Source organism: Mauremys mutica, chromosome 12 (assembly GCF_020497125.1).
Source record: "Mauremys mutica isolate MM-2020 ecotype Southern chromosome 12, ASM2049712v1, whole genome shotgun sequence".
In the NCBI taxonomy this organism is placed as follows: domain Eukaryota; kingdom Metazoa; phylum Chordata; order Testudines; family Geoemydidae; genus Mauremys; species Mauremys mutica.
The window spans coordinates 69,682,779-69,700,548 of record NC_059083.1 but is presented as its reverse complement, the minus strand read 5'-3'; the positions used below and the strand labels follow the sequence as shown (position 1 = coordinate 69,700,548).

At 47.3% G+C, this 17,770-nt stretch overlaps 1 protein-coding gene across 1 annotated transcript; it reads right to left on the bottom strand.

The window, feature by feature from the left end:
* Positions 1-1,184: 1,184 nt before the first annotated feature.
* Positions 1,185-16,197, bottom strand: LOC123347005 (CMRF35-like molecule 2). The gene is made up of 8 exons (XM_044984428.1): positions 16,158-16,197; positions 14,145-14,495; positions 10,502-10,586; positions 9,736-9,756; positions 8,792-8,901; positions 5,052-5,104; positions 3,193-3,333; positions 1,185-2,848 (listed from the first exon to the last, which is right to left on the bottom strand). Exons 1-8 carry the CDS (start codon positions 16,195-16,197, stop codon positions 2,699-2,701), a joined length of 951 nt encoding a protein of 316 aa, XP_044840363.1. The 3' UTR covers positions 1,185-2,698.
* Positions 16,198-17,770: the final 1,573 nt, after the last annotated feature.

Genomic DNA, 17,770 nt, shown 5'->3' with positions numbered 1-17,770 from the left:
GGCAGCAGGTCCAAACCCAACCTTGCCAGTGATGAGTGGCTGATACTGCAGTCTGCCCCAGGGCGCAAGGGCTAGACAATGACTGGCAATAGCCTGATACTGAGGCAAGGTGGGAATAGTGGGTGGGGGGTTCCTTGGGGAGGGGAGACCCTAAGACTGAGGGGTGACTGCTAGGGGCAGCACCCCAGGTAAAAGGGCACTGGGTCTAGGGAGGGACACGGGGGCCAGAGGACAAGCGGATCACCGGCCTGCAGAAGGTGCTCCAGAGCTGGAACTGAGCTAATTCCCGAGGACAACCAGCAGGAGGCACCGCAGGGGTGAGTCCGCACATCTACACGTACATAGTTCATTATTTGACACAAAAGTTGATCAATTGCATTCAATTTTATTCATTTCCTCTTTTGCATTTTTTTTAGTAAATTATAAAAACTTTTGAGAGTGCAGCTTTATTTCTGAAATGTTCACTAACACTACTACACACTGCAACTCAAAGGGCTCCAAAATACAAGTTTGCCCAAGGCGCCATTTTCCTGACAGTCAGTGCTGCTGCGGCTGGCCTGTGCTAGGCGACCCGGGCTAAGGAGCGCGGCTACGGGGCTGTGTAATTGCAGTATAGTCACGTGGGCTCATGCTGCAGCCTGAGCTCTGGGACCCTCTCACCTTGCAGGATCCTGGAACCCTGGCTCCAGCTCCAGCTCCAGCCAGAACACCTACAGTGCAGCTAAACACACCCTTAGCCTGAGCCCTGCGAGCCCGAGTCAGCTGGCACAGGCCAGCCACAGGTTTTTAACTGCAGTGGAGACCAGTGGTTCTCAACCCGTGGCCCACAGGCCGCTTTCAGCCCAATCAGCACACAGCTGTGGCCCGTCTGACATCCTCAGCAGGGCCGTCCCGACCCATAGGCAAAGTACGCAGCTGCCCCAGCCCCAGCCCCACTTCTTCCTGCCCCTGCTCTGCACCAGCCCTGCCCCCACTCCACCCCTTCCCCAAAGCCCCTGCCCCTCCCCTTCCTCTGCTCCCCTGAGAACTGCAGCAGGGCCATGCCTGCACTCACCGGTGACGAGAAGTGCAGAGCCGGGCCCCAGCCACGCCGCTAGTGAGCGCTGGGGGGTGGTTCCTCTCTGCCCCCCAAGCCAGCCCCTACCCGCCCATGGAGGCCCCCCCGCCCCTGATCCTCAGGGCCATACAGGTAGTATATATATTGTGTGGATGTGGCTCACATAACACACAGAGAGCTGAATATGCCGCCCACAATGGTAAATAGGTTGAGAACCACTGGTGTAGACATACCAGCTGAGGCTTCAGCTGTCTGTGTGTCTGCATCACTAACTATTTCTATATGGCACCACTGATATTGTCCCTCTCCCTCAAGCATTCAAAAATCATGTGTAGGGCCTCAACCATGAGATTGGTTTTAAAATCTCAAGAGTTTTTGTTCATTTCAAGATGCCTTTTGGGTTCTTTTTTTAATCTTCCACTTTTTGAAACCTAAGGGTGCACTTGGGTCACCTTTTCAATTTTTTCTCTGCTGTGGGGTGGGCTGGAAACATCTTGTTTCTTTTCTAAGGAAAGCTGAGATTCTCCCATCATCTAGAGAAAGCTGAGATTCTCCCATTATCCCAAGAATCCAGGAGTTGGGGCTTTAAACAAAGCAGCGAACGTTGTGAGACTTGCACTAAAACCATGAGAGCTGGTAATATTGCAGGAGCCGAGCGGATCTGGTGGGAGCTGTGCAGGCAGGGGGGTTATCATGGAGGTGTTTGGCGGCAGAGTTTAAAGAAGAGTGGAGCTCCTGTGGGCAAAATAGAGAGAAGGAGCCAATTCCCCACTCCCCGCCACTCCAGCATCATGACTCAACGTGGGGTTACTGGAGGTGCTAGGGGGTGGATAGTATGAGGAAACCTAGTGGTGCACATGGTGGAGATGAGGCTAGGGTCAGACCATTATCTCTCGTGTCTTTCATACAACACTCCTGTTCCTACACTCCAGAATGATATTGGTCTTGTGTCCAAATTCTTTACATGTGTCCCACGGGGTATTTAGGATCAAAGATGAAGATGTCCAAAAAGAACTTCTGGGAATGGGCTCTCAATCTTTTCACTATAACCTATATCAAATGGGGGAATCCATGTGCCCTTCTTGTTTTAAGCCACTGTGCTAACATGGGATTGGGGGTAAAAAGATTCCAGCACAATTAACTCCATGCTGACTGGGGAAATGAAGGACAAAGCTGTTTCCTTCTGCCTCGTCTTCCCATTGTTATTTTCACAGCCTCTCTGAGGCCCTGTTCCCCATATCTCCTCCAGCCAAAGAGTTGCCTCATCATCCTGAGGTTCTGACCCCAGAACCAAGCTCCTTTGCACCAAGTAAGTTTTATGAGCAATTATGTGGTGCTGGAGCAGAGAGATGCCACAACGAGCGCCAGAGGAAAACCTCCGGCCCTTCAGGAACCGGAGCCACCAAGACTTTGTGCAGTTTCAAGCTGATGTCCAGGAAAGGAGAAGCACTTTGCAGTAGCTGTTGGCCCCCAGTACATTTCTGAAGACAGTCGTGCTGGAAGTGGGACCTCCCCACCACATCTTGCTCCTGGCAGATTGCTCAGCAGAAGCAGGGCAGAGGGAATGCCAGTCCGGAAGCTTTCATGGGACAGTAGGAAAATAAGGATGAGCTGTTAAATATCCCGTGAGTAGGAAGGGCTTCAGCCTGCAGCTTTTCTCCCACACTTTGCTTGATGACACATCATGGGGGGAGGGGGTGTGATTGTGCACATAGTGACGTAGGTGTCCTGCTGATCTGTGGCTGAGCAGTCCTGTGGGCCAGAAAAAACTGCTTTTCTCTGTCCTGAAACCTGAAATAAGGACACCATGAATCAGAGAGAAGAAACGACAAGAAGAGGAGATGGAGTAACTTGGAGCAGGCCCAGGCAGAAGACCAGAACCTTGCAAACCACAGCTGATTCCTCCAAGTGACCCCTGGCTTTAATTAGGTTGTGCCTGGCTGAAGGGTTCACGAGTTGCTGCTATTTAACGGGGCTGGTTATTGGTAAGAAAGAGGAAGAGGGAAGGTTTTTCCCCTGAACTGGAGCAGATTCCCTTTTGGAACAGTGTCCTCCAGGCCTGGAAGTGAGGGAGTCTCAGAACGGGGGAGTAGACCCTCCAGCAGCAGTGTGCTGTCACTGGGTTTCCTTCCTACCTGACTCTTCTGCGGGATCATGCTTTCATACACAGATGCCGGATCAGCTGAGCTGGGCAGGTGCTGCTCGTTCTTATAGGTTGCCATCTGGCCAGTGGCAGCAGGATCTGATGCACTGAAGGGAGGCTTGTGCCCAGGATTCTGGAACAGACATGGGAGGTGCTCAGAGCAAACAGGAAACTCCAAGGGACCCTCTTACCAAAATACCACACTAAGGAGCTAGAGGGGTGGAGTTGGCAGGAAGTGACTCCTTCCCTGTACTGCCCTAAGCTGCAGCCATGTTAAAAATGGCGCCCTTTCTGTCTGAGTCTAAATAATGACCCCTCCCCCTTTCCACCAGTTAATCAGCAGGGCTGGGAATTTCCTGCTAAAAGCACAAGTCTCTCTGAGGTGAATGTGACCCAAGGAACTCTGGTGCCAACTTCCAGAGGGCACCAGGGGTGCAGAGGGTTTACAAGGATCCCCTAGGTCAGATATATGCAAGATCGTTCACTGACGGATGGCATGTGCCATCTCTGCTGAGCACCTGTTGTCCATTGGTCCTCAATCATTGCAAAATGTGTGTGTGGATAATATTTAAGGAGTTATGTATCTATACAGAAATTATGTTCTTAAGGTCTTGGAATTAAGGCAGGTCACCAGCACGTCACACACCTCGGATATGTTTCTTGCAGGCAGGGGTCTATTACCTCCTATCTCCTTGTCTGTCCATTTGGATATTGTGTATCGTATGCTGCACACTGTGTGCCTATTTACACCAGAGCTGTGGAGGACTGAGAGACTATGAAGTCTACAAGCAAGGAAATCTACAGGAATAAACAAACAGCCCAGGTGGAGGAGTGACCTGTTTATGAATAAAGACAAAAGATTGTCCCTTGGAGTACAAAGTGATACACTGGATCCTTCACTTGGGATGCAAACTGACAGTGCGCTTGTCTCATGAAAGGGGAACACAGCCACCCTGGGTATAAGGTGCTGGACAGATTTAGGGTGAGCAACACTCTACGAGACATGAGAGTAGCTTGTTCATTAAGTCTAGGCTGTAGAATGCATTAGGATTTTGGTTTATATGTAACATTTTGTTTCCAATACCTGCTGTAGTGAGGAGGTGTGGCTCCCCACCGCCCTGGAGGGGGTCGATCCCAGGCTAACCCTTGTATGGCTCCGTTTGCTGTTCCTTGAATTTCTCTGCTTTGGTAACTAAACGTCTCTAAGCACTGTTTGTTCAGTGGAGCGGTGACCTGAGGTGGAACTGGCCAGCTGGGGTGGGATGTTCTTTGGAAGTGGTGAATCTGTGAGCGCGAGTCTCCAGCGAATCAGGGGCTGGACACTCTAGAGAGATGCTTGGCGGGTTCAAGGTTTGGGGTGTACCTACCACTAACCTGTAGCAGAATAGCGAGGCCTGTGGAGCCTAGAGGGGAGGGCTTGTGTTGCCTGTGGCTGGTAGATTGCGGAGCTGACCCACGACAGGCACAGACAGGCCTTCCTCATGCTAAGGGCAGGGGGTAGCGAGGTGACCCCACAATCTTGGGTACTGCCGGGAAGTGTCACGCTGAGCTACAATAGTAACTCCCGTGGCTGGTAGTGAGAGAACATGCTTAACTTCTTATGTGAACCAGCCACTAGAGGGAGGGAGACACCTTCTGTGCTAGTGTAGATTGACTCTAGCCTATGACATTGTACCTTTCCTAGGACGGATTCTAGTAGCACTAAGTGAATGCTGATGGTGTGTCACCTTTTCAGGTGCTCTGTAATGTGTGAAATACTCTAAACTCAGAGAGCCACTGACAATCCACTAGTCTATCCTGTATAACTTATTGTACTGTGCTCATCACCAGCTACCCGAGAGCCTATCTTACCGTGATACAGACATAGACGTTCTTATCCTTTTGTCCTGGTGTGTCCTCAAGGGCTGAAAGAATCAGAAACACGAAATGTATTAACCTGCTGTAAAGCTATTTTTATTAATGGCTAGGCCTTTCTAAGGCACTTGCCGCAGTACTATCCTGCACCCTAGATGCAATGTCAGGGAAGAAAGCCTTCCTAGGACCGAGTATTACTACAGTCTCCATCTGGGAGCTTTTGAAAAGGAATTTGTCAATCATTGGACTCGGTGTGTATGTAACTCACTGGGGGACCGTCCTGTGTCATGTGGACCCAGCTTTGTAGATCTAAATGAACCAGGTCAGCTTTTGAGGACAAACATAGACCCAGCCCTCTGGATCAGCTCTGCAAGTGGTGCACAGATCCGTAGTGCTTTGCAGCGCCCAGGGAACATGGTAGCATTAGCTCCTTGGTGGGCTACATTCCTGCTCCCATGGCTCCTAATTTGTTAGAAACCTAAATCCCTTTGAGGATCTGGACCTTTCTGCTTTGAGAATTCCTCTTTCATGCAGCATGCAAATGAGAGAGAGACAGAGAGCTACAGATGGGGGCAGGGGTGAAAGGTCAATAACATTTCTCTGTCTGTAACTGGCTGCTGCAACGTTCCTGCTGATTTCGTCCCAGAATTAGAAAATAAGAGAACCCTGTGCTGTACCCCCACATAGGGGGCTAACAGTGCAGTGTGGCTGCAGCTCAGCTGAAGCTGAGAGGGCAGATTAGCATTGTCCAATAAAATGTGGTCTTCTAGGCTTCATTTACATGCAAACATTGCTACGGTTTAAATTAAATCAGTTCAAAACCTGATTTAGATAAACCAGGGCAGAACTCTGGGTAGACTCGTATTTCAGTATGAGAACGACTTGCTTCAGTTTTGCTTAATTGAGTACAAAACTGGCTTAAACTAAATCCATATAAGCCACTCTTAAACTGAAATGAATAAATCATTGTGGAAAATGTGGAAATGGCAGAGGTGTTTAATGACTTCTTTGTTTCGGTTTTCACTAAGGTTAGTGCTGATTGGACGTCTACCAGTGAATGCCAGTGAAAATGAGGTATGATCATAAAAGACTAAAGTGGGGAAAGAACAAGTTAAAAATTACTAGACAAATTAGATGACTTCAAGTCACCAAGTCCTGATGAAATGCCTCAGAGAATATTCAAGGAGCTGACTGAGGAGATATGAGTCATTAGCAATTATCTTTGAAAGTCATGGAAGACGGGAGAGATTCCAGAAGACTAGAAAAGGGCAAGTATCATGCCAATCTATAAAAAGGGAAATAAGGACAATCCAGGGAATTACAGACCAGTCATCTGAACTTCTGAACCCGGAAAGATAATGGAGCAAATAATTAAGCAAACAATTTGCAAACATCTAGAAGATAAGGTGACAAGTAACAGTCTACATGGATTTGTCAAACAAATCATGTCAAACCAACCTGATAGCTTTCTTTGACAGGGAAACAAGACTTGTGTGTGGGGAAAGCAGTAGATGTGGTATATCTTGACTTTAGTAAAGGTTTTGATACTGTCTAACATGACCTTCTCATAAACAAACTAGGGAAATACAACCTAGATGGAGCTACTATAAGGTGGGTGCAAAACTGGTTGGAAAACAGTTCCCAGAGAGTAGTTATCAGTGGTTCACAGTCATGCTGGAAGGGCATAATGAGTGGGGTCGCAGAGGCATCAGTTCTGGGTTTGGTTCTGTTCAATATCTTCATCAATGATTTAGATAATGGCATAGAGAGTACACATAAAGTTTGCGGATGATACCAAGCTGGGAGGGGCTTCAAGTGCTTTGCAGGATAGGATTAAAATTCAAAATGATCTGGACAAACTGGAGAAATGGTCTGAAGTAAATAGGATGAAATTCAATAAGGACAAATGCAAAGTACTCCACATAGGAAGGAAGAATTAGTTGCACACATAGAAAATGAGAAATGACTGTCTAGGAAGGCATACTGCGGAAAGGGATCTGAGGGTGATAGAGGACCACATCCTAAATATGAGTCAACAGCATAGTGCTGTTGCAAAAAAAGCAAACATAATTCTGGGATCAACTGCACACATACAAAATGGGAAATGACTGTCTAGGAAAGAGTACTGCGGAGAGGGAGCTGAGGGTCATAGTGGACCACAACCTAAATATGAGTCAACACTGTAACACTGTTGCAAAAAAAGCAAACATCATCCTGGGATGTATTAGCAGGAGTGTTGTAAGCAAGACACGAGAAGTAATTCTTTTGCTCTACTCCGTGCTGATTAGGCCTTGACTGGAATATTGTGTCCAGTTCTTGATGCCACATTTGAGGAAGGATGATCATGTGGACAAATTGGAGAGGGTCCAGAGAAGAGTGACAAAAATGATTAAAGGTCTTAGAAAACATGGCCTATGAGGGAAGATTGAAAAAATTGGTTTTGTTTCTTCTGGAAAACAGAAGACTGCGAGGGGACATGATAACAGTTTTCAAGTATGTAAAAGATTATTAAAAGGAGTAGGGAGGTACATTGTGCTTCTTAATCTCTGAGGACAGGGCAAGAAGTAATGGGCTGAAATTGCAGCAAGGGAGGTTTAGGTTGGGCATTAGGAAAAACTTCCTAACTATCAGGGTGGTTAAGCACTGGTATAAATTGCCTAGGGAGGTTGTGGAGTCTCCATGACTGGAGGTTTTTAAGAGCAGATTAGACAAACATCTCTCAGGGATGGTCTAGATAATCCTTACTCTTGCCATGAGTGCAGGGGACTGGACTAGATGACCTGTCGAGGTCCCTTCCAGGTCTATGGTTCTATGCTTGTGTTATTTGTATTATCGTAGGGTCTAGAAGCGCCAGTCTTGGCTGAGGACCCCCACTGTGCTCGGTGCTCTACAAACACAGAACAAGGAGACCCAAAGTACAATCTAAGTAGAAGACGAGGGACAACAGATGGGTTCTGACAGACAGGGGAGGACCAGGAAATTCTGTGACAATAGTTGCCAGCATGATAGGCCACCTTCTCCACACACCAGCAGCCTTATAAATCAATAATAAAATAAATGTCTACAGAGACTTTGCTCCAGTTTAGCTAAATCATTTCTTGACCCAATTTTAAGTTAAACTGGTGCAGCTTTGGTTCGGTTCTTTTTGCTGAGGCAGCGATTGCACCCCCTCTGGCTGAGGGGACGGAGGAAAAGACTGTGTCAGCTGTTTCCCTGTTATTAGTACCCATCAGAACCTGGCAAGCCCAGCTGCAATGGATTGAAAGTCACAGGATTACCAGAACCTGAGGCAGCAGGAAAAGCTGGGAATCACTACAGGCCAGAGGAGCAGTTCTTAGGAGCAGCTGATGAAATCAGGTAATCAAGGGGAATTTATTTCTCTGTTTCTTTTCCTGAGTGTTAATGAATCTTATTTAACTGATTTCTGTTTAGTCAAAAACAACTGGCTTGTTTGCTTTTGAACTAGCCAGCTGCTGTATCGAGCCTGAGCTAGGTACCTGCTCCATCACTGTGGCTGGGGCTGGGCGTGCCGTGGGGATCTCCCAGTTTGTACGGCCACATGACCTGCTGCATGGAGTAACTGACTAAGTATGTGGGAATTTAGAGAGTGTCTGTCTTGTGCTGTTATTTTGGTGACAGGGACAGTATGGTCCTTAGGAAGGAAGCAAAATAATCGGGCTGCACCATCTGGAGAATGAAGTGACACTTACTAGCAAAATTGATCAGAGAATTTTTACCTTTTCTCCTCCTCTGCGATGCTCTTCTAAACTTTACAGATATGAACAAAATGAAAAGCAGAACCAGCAGGACGGATGGGATCAGGATGTAGAGGACGAGGTTTGGTGTACTAGGCGAAAGAGAAGAGAATGTTTGTTTCTACTCTTAATGGTCAGACTTTGTTATATAAAGATTAGACGTAGCTCTTGCTCCCCTCTCAAGTTGTTGGAAGGGCTGGGTAAGCATTAGCCAACCCCTATCTGTTTTTTACAACTGGGAAACTGAGGCACAAGTACAGTGACTTGCGTCAAAGAAGCACATTGAGTCAGTTGCAGAGCTGAGGCTGACACCTCGTGACGCTGGATTTCAGCATCAAACTGAATAAACAGAAACCATTCTGCAAAGGAAAATTTGGCAATCTAATGCAGTTCCAGCTTTCCTCTCTGCACAGCTGGGTTTAAACGTGTGCTAGGGCCTAGGTCTTTAAAGACATTTAGATGTGTAACTCCCCCTGAGCTCAATGAGTGTTAAGCACCTAAATACATCTGAGGATCTAGGCCCAGGTGACTGGAGACATGAGTTTGCTGGCCTCAGCATAATTCCTAACAAAGGTCTGAGCTCAGCAAAAACCTACAGAGTGCGACAGCAGTGAGTGCGATTGTAGTGACCCTAACAGGGCCACTGTGGTTGGCATTTTAAAAACAAACTCTTTTTATTGATTAAATTGACTTAATTAAATGATCAGGTTAAAACTGTCAGCCTATTTTCAGCTGAGTAAGGGTAAAACCCCTGTTCTGTTTAGAGATGGCAGTGTTACCTAGGGTTAGAGCACTGGCCCCATCATCAGGAGACCTGGGTTCTATTCCTGGCTCTGCCACTGGCCTACTGGATGACTGCTGAGCAAGTCATGTCACCTCTCATGCCTCAGTTTCCCCATCTATAAAATGGTGTTAATGATACTGACCTTTGTAAAGTGCTTGGAAATCTGTGGAAGAAAAGTGCTAGATGTTATTTGATTAGAGACTTGCACTGCATCTTTTGCCATGAATTTTTGGCTTTTCTGATTAAATTCTGTACGATTGTGTCTTCAAATTTTTTAATGTCACAAATCCCTTCCAGAGCTGGAGTTTGTAAACTGCTTCTGCCGCAGTGTGAAGGAAACAATGGACAACCATTTCAAGATGAAAATATCACCTATTCTGTCATGTGATTGACATGTACAGTATATCTCCCTGCGTGACTGGAAAGCCCAATAGAATAGCAAGGATCCTGCAGGTCAGATGTGAGAGGAAATGCAGTGCTAGTGCTTTAAAATTGGACCATGTCAGACTGGAAGAGTGGTGAGCGTGTGGGGGTGTTTTTTGCTTTCTTTTTGTTTGCAAGTGCGGGTTTAATACAGTATAATGCAATGGAATTCACCTTCCAGGGCAGAAAATAGTTTGCAGGACAGGAAGGACTGTAGAACAGCAGGACTGTCTGGCTCTGACTTAGATGATAAATGCCCCTGTCTCAACTTGTGAACTCAGCTAAAAATCCTTTTCTTCAATGCCTCTGGTGTGCAGAGACCTGAGAGTTCTAGAATCCTCCGTGCTATGTGAGTTTGACCTAAAGCCTTGGCCTCTGTAGGGATTGTAGCCTGGACTTCAAGCACAGTGTAGAAACCCCAAACCTGCCCTAGAGTTGCTGAAAGGAGACCTCACAGTGCCTCTAGCGTGAGTTTGGGCACTCACCTGGCAAGAGCATCTACTTCAGTCCATGGGGAGGTGGCAACGGTCAGGTCCTTTTCTGGTGTCGTCGGTGGTGAGGTAGGAACAGCTGCAAATGAAAGCAGACAGAGCTGTATTACCAAGCCCTTGTTCGTTGATTTCCTGTTCGAGCTGGCACCTGCCTTCATGGTGGCTGGGCTATTAAAGCTCCTTCACGTGTGTACTGGCTAGGCCATTGCAGCGGAGAAAGGCGGTGTGGTGGTTGTTTAACACAGTAGCTGTGTTTCTGTATCCTACTTCAACTGCTGATGGCCCCCAGTGACAAAATGGAGAGATATATACACATACAGAGAGCATGAAAAAGTGGGAGTTGTCCTACCAACTGTAAGAGGCTAATTAAGGAAGAGAAAAAACTTTTGTAGTGATAATCAAGATAGCCCATTGCAGACAGTTGGACAAGAGGTGTGAGAATACTTAACATGGGGAAATAGATTCAATGTTTGTAATGGCTAAAAAAGTTTTTTTCTCTTACTTAATTAGCCTCTTGGAGTTGGTAGGACAACTCCCACCTTTTCACGCTCTCTGCATGTGTATATATATCTCCTCACTATATGTTCCATTCTAGGCATCCGATGAAGTAGGCTGTAGCCCACAAAAGCTTATGCTCAAATGAATTTGTTAGTCTCTAAGGTGCCACAAGTGCTCCTGTTCTTTTTGCGGATACAGACTAACACGGCTGCTACTCTGAAACCAGTGAGATAATGTAGCTTTGCTGTATGCCAAATAAAGGGACCTGAGGGACGAGACAGGAGTTAGACTGAGTTCTTGGGGAGCTAAATGGAAGAGGTTTGGGGGGAACTCCAACAATATTGAGGGACTGGGGAGAGTGAGCAAGACTTGGCTTCCTCTGCAGGGATCAATGGTGGCAGCAGAGGTAGGAAATGAGACAGAACTATTCTGACATGAGCACATGGTGTTTAAATGCCTCATCCTGCATTATTGGCCAACAAGTGAGCAGATATGCCCTGGCTTCTCCTCCCCTTCCCTCTGTACCTCCATCTCCGGCCATATTCTTCCCCACTCCATTGACACATCCATCTAGATAGGAACATGGGAATCATCCCACTGAGTCAAATAAACTGTCCATCTAGCCAGGGAGCCTGTGTGACAGTGGCCAATACCAGATGCTTCAGAAAAAGGTGCAAGAAACCCCATTATGGACCATTTTGAAATAGCATAACCATACGGGCAGCTTCCTCCTAACTCCCGTCACTTGGTGGCTGATTCTAAGCTTTGAAGCCCCTGGACATAATTCTGTCCTTAGCCAGGGTGACTGGATGGCTTAATTATCCATAAGAAGGTTAAATCCTGCTAGACTCTTGACCTCAATATCTTGTGGCAGTGAGTTCCACGGGTTAATTATGTATTTTGGAGACTACATTCCCCTCTTATCAGACATAGATTTGTTGCCTTTAAAATGCTTTGGCTATCCTCTTGCTCTCCTGATGATGTTGCTGTATCTTTTTTCCTCTTTGCTGTATCCTGGAGCTCTGGAGTATTTTATTATGGTCCATTTTTAGCCACTGCTCATGGAATAGGGTTAGCAATGGAAAACCAGAGAAGCTTTCACTGAGGGAAAAGATACTGTGGTGAAAGGAAATTCCTGCAGACAGGCCCTGGCTTCTCCTCCCTTTCCCTCTGCACCTACATCTCAGTCCATGTTCTTCTCCACTCCATTCTGACACCCACTGGCAGAGATTGCACTGATCGCTGTAGGGCTGAATGGCCACCTCTATTTATTTTATAACCTACCTAACACAGAGCTCAGGAATATCTTGGCCCTACCTTCTCAGTGGATGACTTGAACAATTTTCAGTGTGAAACTAGCTAATAACAAATAGTGAATTCCTGTAAAAGGTGACTTTTGGGACTAACAAGCATCTCTGCTAAAAGTCATGACACTTTTTTAGGACTGACGACTTTTGTTGTACGTATCCAGGAGGCGGCCAAATATTCATGAATAATGACCCTGTCATTCATAGCAAAGTCTTTTTACCCCCCTTACTTTGCACAAATCTTTGCAATTCAGTGGCATTTAAAACTACTCGCTTATCTCACCTCCCTCCCACCTCTCTGGGCCTGTCTTGATCCTGGGTCTAACTGTTCTTCTGAGTCCACAGTCCTCACTCAGGCAGACTCTGCATGAATTTCAATGGGAGTTTTGTCTGAGTAAGAACTGGCAGATGTAATGTGAGGCTGCATCCTCCAGCATTAATTCCTCTCCTGCATGGGGGACGGGGTGGGGGGAAATAAGACAGTTGTGTGGGAAAACCTAGGAAACAAGTGGGAGTTTCTCAAGGTTGTGAAGGGGGTGACAGAAGATTAGCAGAGTTGGATAGTTCATGTCTAGATAAGACCCCCTCTATTCACCAGATACAGGCCCTTGGTCAAGACAAGACAAGAGCCACCTGTGACCCAGGGAGCCCCTCAATGCCATCTGGCACAGGGGATCCCAGGCATTAATTCATGTCAGGCACGACACACTCATTGTCCCAACACACTGTTGCTAGAATCTGTCTCTGAACGGTGTCATATATGGTATCCTATGCAAACTGGTAACAAGCTGCTCATTGATATTATTGCGTGCTGGAGGTATGGGCAGTGTATAAAGAACTATAGACATGTGCTGGAAAATATGTTCTTCAAAGGTGGTTTCCAAGCCCTGCATAAACCCAGCCTGTCCCAGACAAAGGAATGTTGTTTGTGTCTCTAATCTGAACTAAGCTAGGTGATACCTCAGATGACAATGGAAAGTACATTTACATATAAGGTAAACACTGCATCATCAAGCTTAAGGAGGGGCTGCGGGGGCAGAGGGTGGAGACAGCTTAACAATCATGAGTGTGGATGGAGCCTGCACCCCCGTGTCACCTTCCTACCACTTGAAACAGAGACTATAGACTTTGGGAAATAGAAGCAGAAAGCCATTTTGGCATCCATCACTCATGGGACACAAGAGGCCAGAGCTCTGGTAATGGGACAGAGGTGGATCCTTCACCCAAGGGGGCTGATGTCTCTGGGAACTGACTGTAGGTGAGAAACTTGCTGAGACAAAGATTGCAACTTGCTGAGTTAAGTTTCAGTCACTAGAAAGCCTGTTTTTTGTTTTGTTGTGTCTTCAGTTCTTCCTTATATTGCCTGCATATCTGATCTTTGTTAACAAAGCTACTCTGGTTTTATTACAAGTAAGGGCTGTGTATCAAACTGAGAGGTGAAGTTCTCAGCTAAACTAACAGGCTGGTGTGTGTTCTGTCTCTTTGGAGCCAGCAAAGGCAATAACTGTGAGTGTCCAGTGAGAGGGCCTGGCAGCCACTGAGGAGCGGGGCTGAGCCTGGGGGGCTCAGTAGCGGGGTGATTAGCGCTGCGGGGCTGGGCAGGGGCCGGGCGGCGCTGGGCAAAGGGCGCTGCGGGGAGCCGCGGAGGGGCTCGATGGCCGGTCCGGGGCAGCTCCGGGCCCTGCGCAGAGCGGGCTGCGGCGCTTGGCCCCGTCCCGGTTACAGCAGATCTGCCGGTCTAGACACCCGCCCCCTTCCCCCGCCCAGCGCCCCCCGGCCCTGCCCCGAGCCCGGCAGCCCCGACACTGCCAGGGGGCAGCGCTGGGATTTACCTGGGGAGACGGTGAGTGTCACAGTGTCCCTGGGATCAAAATCCCACTTCTTCCCCACCCCGCAGTGGTACGTGCCGGCGTCTGCCGGTGTCAGGTTCTCCACGGTCACGGTGAACGCGCGCTGGGTGCGATTGTCTCGGATGGAGACTCTGCCCCACCTCACCTCCGCCTCCGACCCGTCGGTCTCGACGATGTGAATCCCATTGGAACAGCGCCAACTTCCTGCCCAATATCCTGCCCGGCACCAGAACTTCGGATTATCCTCATAGCCCGAGTCGTACCGGCACCGCACCGCCACCGACCCGCCCGGGGGGCCGCGCACTGCCCCGGGGCCCGTCACCGCCCAGCAGCCTGCGAGGGACAGAGACAGTGAGACCCGGGGCCCTTCTGCCCGCCACCAGCTGTGACCTGCCCCCACGTGCCCGGGGGTGGGGGGAGTTGTGCGCGATGCTTCAGCATTTTGGGGGTGGACAGGGGGGTCAGAGCCTGCAGCTTCCAGGTTGACCTGTCCCCAAACCTGACTTTTTAAAACACTGCAAAGGGATCAAGAGCAATTGCCTGTGTCCCCTGGGGCTGCGTGGGAGCAGGTGAATGGGGCATGGGCAGCGTGGGGGCTGGGCTGCTCTCAGCAGATTAATTAACTATAAAAGAGGATCAAAATTAGACTTGATTCTTATTTACGCGGCAGGCCCCTTTGCACCACTCTGGCAGTGCACAGACGCTTAGAGTGAATGTAGGTGTCAATTGTATTTTCAACTAATATATTTGCCAGTAGAAACATTTGGTGCAGGAAAAATTCTGTTTCGAAACAATATTTTGATTTTCTGTGCGGGGAATATGGAACATTTAAATGAGGAGTTCAATTTTAAACTGACTTTTCAAAATGAAACTTTCTTTTTTCATTTTCAACTAAAATTTTTTTTTGGTTTTCCATCAGGTTCCTATTTGGGGGGTTCTCCCCACCCCCTTTCTGCTCCACTGTGATGCTCCAATGTGCACCATGCTGGGATATCCCAGCAACAGAAACCTGACTAGTTTAGCACTTTCTAAAATACAGTTTGGAAGGTATTAGTTAAATAGAGCTAGCTAGCTTGATCTAACATAATATCTATAAATGCTAGTCTAGACAAGGGGTGAGAAAAGTGCCACCCCTCTATCCTGCAAATTACCCATGTGCTTCATTTTAAGTACAGCAGAACCCCCAATGGCACTCATGCTTAGAGTAAACAAGTGGGATTAATCATGTTCTTAAAATTAAGCATGTGGAAGTGTTTCTAGGATTAGGCCTTACATTGGTATTGTTTGGTTCAGTTTTGTTACAGTTATTATTTATTTATTTTTAAAAAGTGCCTTTGAAAGTTGCTTGAAAGATACTTTGACAATAAGGGCCATATTAGCAACTAGTTAGACAAACACAGCCTAGAAAACTAATTACATCAAATACTTGATAGTGTCCCTTCTATCAAGGTTTCAGAACGGTTTACATTATCCCATCCTATTTTCACATGCTCATCACCAGAGCTGGTCAAACAGTTCATTTTGAATAATATTTGTTACAAATTCTGGCTATCTTTTCATCAAGTAGTTATTAGTGAATAAGGTTTTCCATTATTTGTCTCTGCTGATAATGTTCTGAATAATTCTCCTCTTCAGCCAAAATTATCCTGGCTTTGTCTGAGACCAGAAATGATGTTTTTGTGCAAAATCTCATCAGCAGTTTTTAGTTTAGTCATTTAAAAAATGCATTTCCCCCCATTTTAAAAAGTATTCTTGTCAGTTCCTTGACCAGCTGTGCTGAGAACATTCTGAAAATTTCTCCTTTTCAGCTGAATTTTTCCTTGCTTTGTCTTTGTCCTGCCCACTTTGTAAGTTCCATCTCCTGGGTGAGTTAGAACCACAGCAAGAGCATAGCTGAGACTTTCAAGCTCTGTTGGTGAAGCTGGCAAACCCTGGGCAAACCCAATACTTGCATTGTATTTCTAGTGAGCCACAAAAAGACCATGTCACTCTCACCTGGGAAAAGAATCCAGAGCAAAGCAGAGAAAATCCTCATGGTCCTGGTTCCCTAGGTGGGTGAATCTCTCCTCTGGCAGATCTGGGTTCTCCAGGAGATAGCAGGGACCCTCTTCCTTTTGTGAGAGTTGAAAATGAAACCCCAAGACTCACTGACCAGTTCTATGGTATCAAGTTTCTAGATCTATCAGCTGCCCCACTCCACTTCCCTTTGAAAAGGCTGCTGTTTGACCACAGAAAGAAGTTGCTCAACCTACATTCTCTGGTGATTGGTGTTTGCTTCTTTTTTAAAAAAGGAGAAGCATGATTAAATAAATGTCACGATCACTGAGAGAAAAGCTGGGTTACAGTTCCCATAATCTGAAGGTTTACTCATTGCCATGCTAAGACTTTGTCTACACTGCAGTTTGGTGGTGGACATAGCTATGGAGATTAGCGCTGAACTGGTGCAAACCCAGGACTGCCAACTTCAAACATTCAAAAATCACATGATCAAAGAGTTCAAGCTTGTGGCTCTCATCTCCAGGTACCAACATAATCACATGAAGTTTTTCCTAATGTCCAACTTAAACCGCCCTTGCTGCAATTTAAGCCCATTGCTTCTTGTCCTATCCTCAGAAGTTAAGAACAACAATTTATCTCCCTCCTCCTTGTAACAACAATCATGTCCCCTCGCAGTCTTCTCTTCTCCAAACTAAACAAACCCAGTTTTTTCAATCTTCCCTCATAGGCCATGTTTTCTAGACCTTTAATCATTTTTGTTGCTCTTCTCTGGATTTTCTCCAATTTCTCCACATCTTTCCTGAAATGTGGAACCCAAAACTGGACACAATACTCCAGTTGAGACCTTATCAGCATGGAGTACAGGGCCGGCTCCAGACCCCAGCGCGCCAAGCGCGTGCTTGCGGCGGCCTTTTGCCGGCAGGGTGGCAGGCTGCTCCGGTGGACCTTCCGCAGTCATGCCTGCAGAGGATCCGCTGGTACCGCGGCTCGGGTCGACCTCCCACAGGCATGACTGCAGATGCTCCACCGGAGCCGCGGAACCAGCGGAACCTCCGCAGGCATGTCTGTAGGAGGTCCCGCGAGCCGCGGGACCGGTGACCGCCAGAGCACGCCCCGCGGCGTGCCGCCCTGCTTGGGGCGGCAGGATTCCTAGAGGTGCCCCTGGTGGAGTAGAGAGGAAGAATGACTTCTCATGTCTTGCTTACAATACTCCTGCTAATACATCCCAGAATGATGTTTGCTTTTTTTTAAACAGTGTGACACTGCTGACTCCTATTTAATTTGTGTCAAGTATCAATTCCACCACTTGCATCCGAAGAAGTGGGTATTCACCCACGAAAGCTCATGCTGCAAAACGTCTGTTAGTCTATAAGGTGCCACAGGATTCTTTGCTGCTTCATTTAATTTGTGATCCACTCTAACCCCCCCCCCCCCCGCGCGCACTATGATCCTGTTAGCCAGGCCTGTATCAGTGGCGAGCAGTGAATGGAGCTTTTTGAAGTTGACGCTCATAAAAACATATTTGCAATTGACCCTGGGAGATGACAGGCTATCTTCACTGGCCACCCTGTCTATCGAGAGTGCTGTGGCTCAAAATATAGACCTATCCC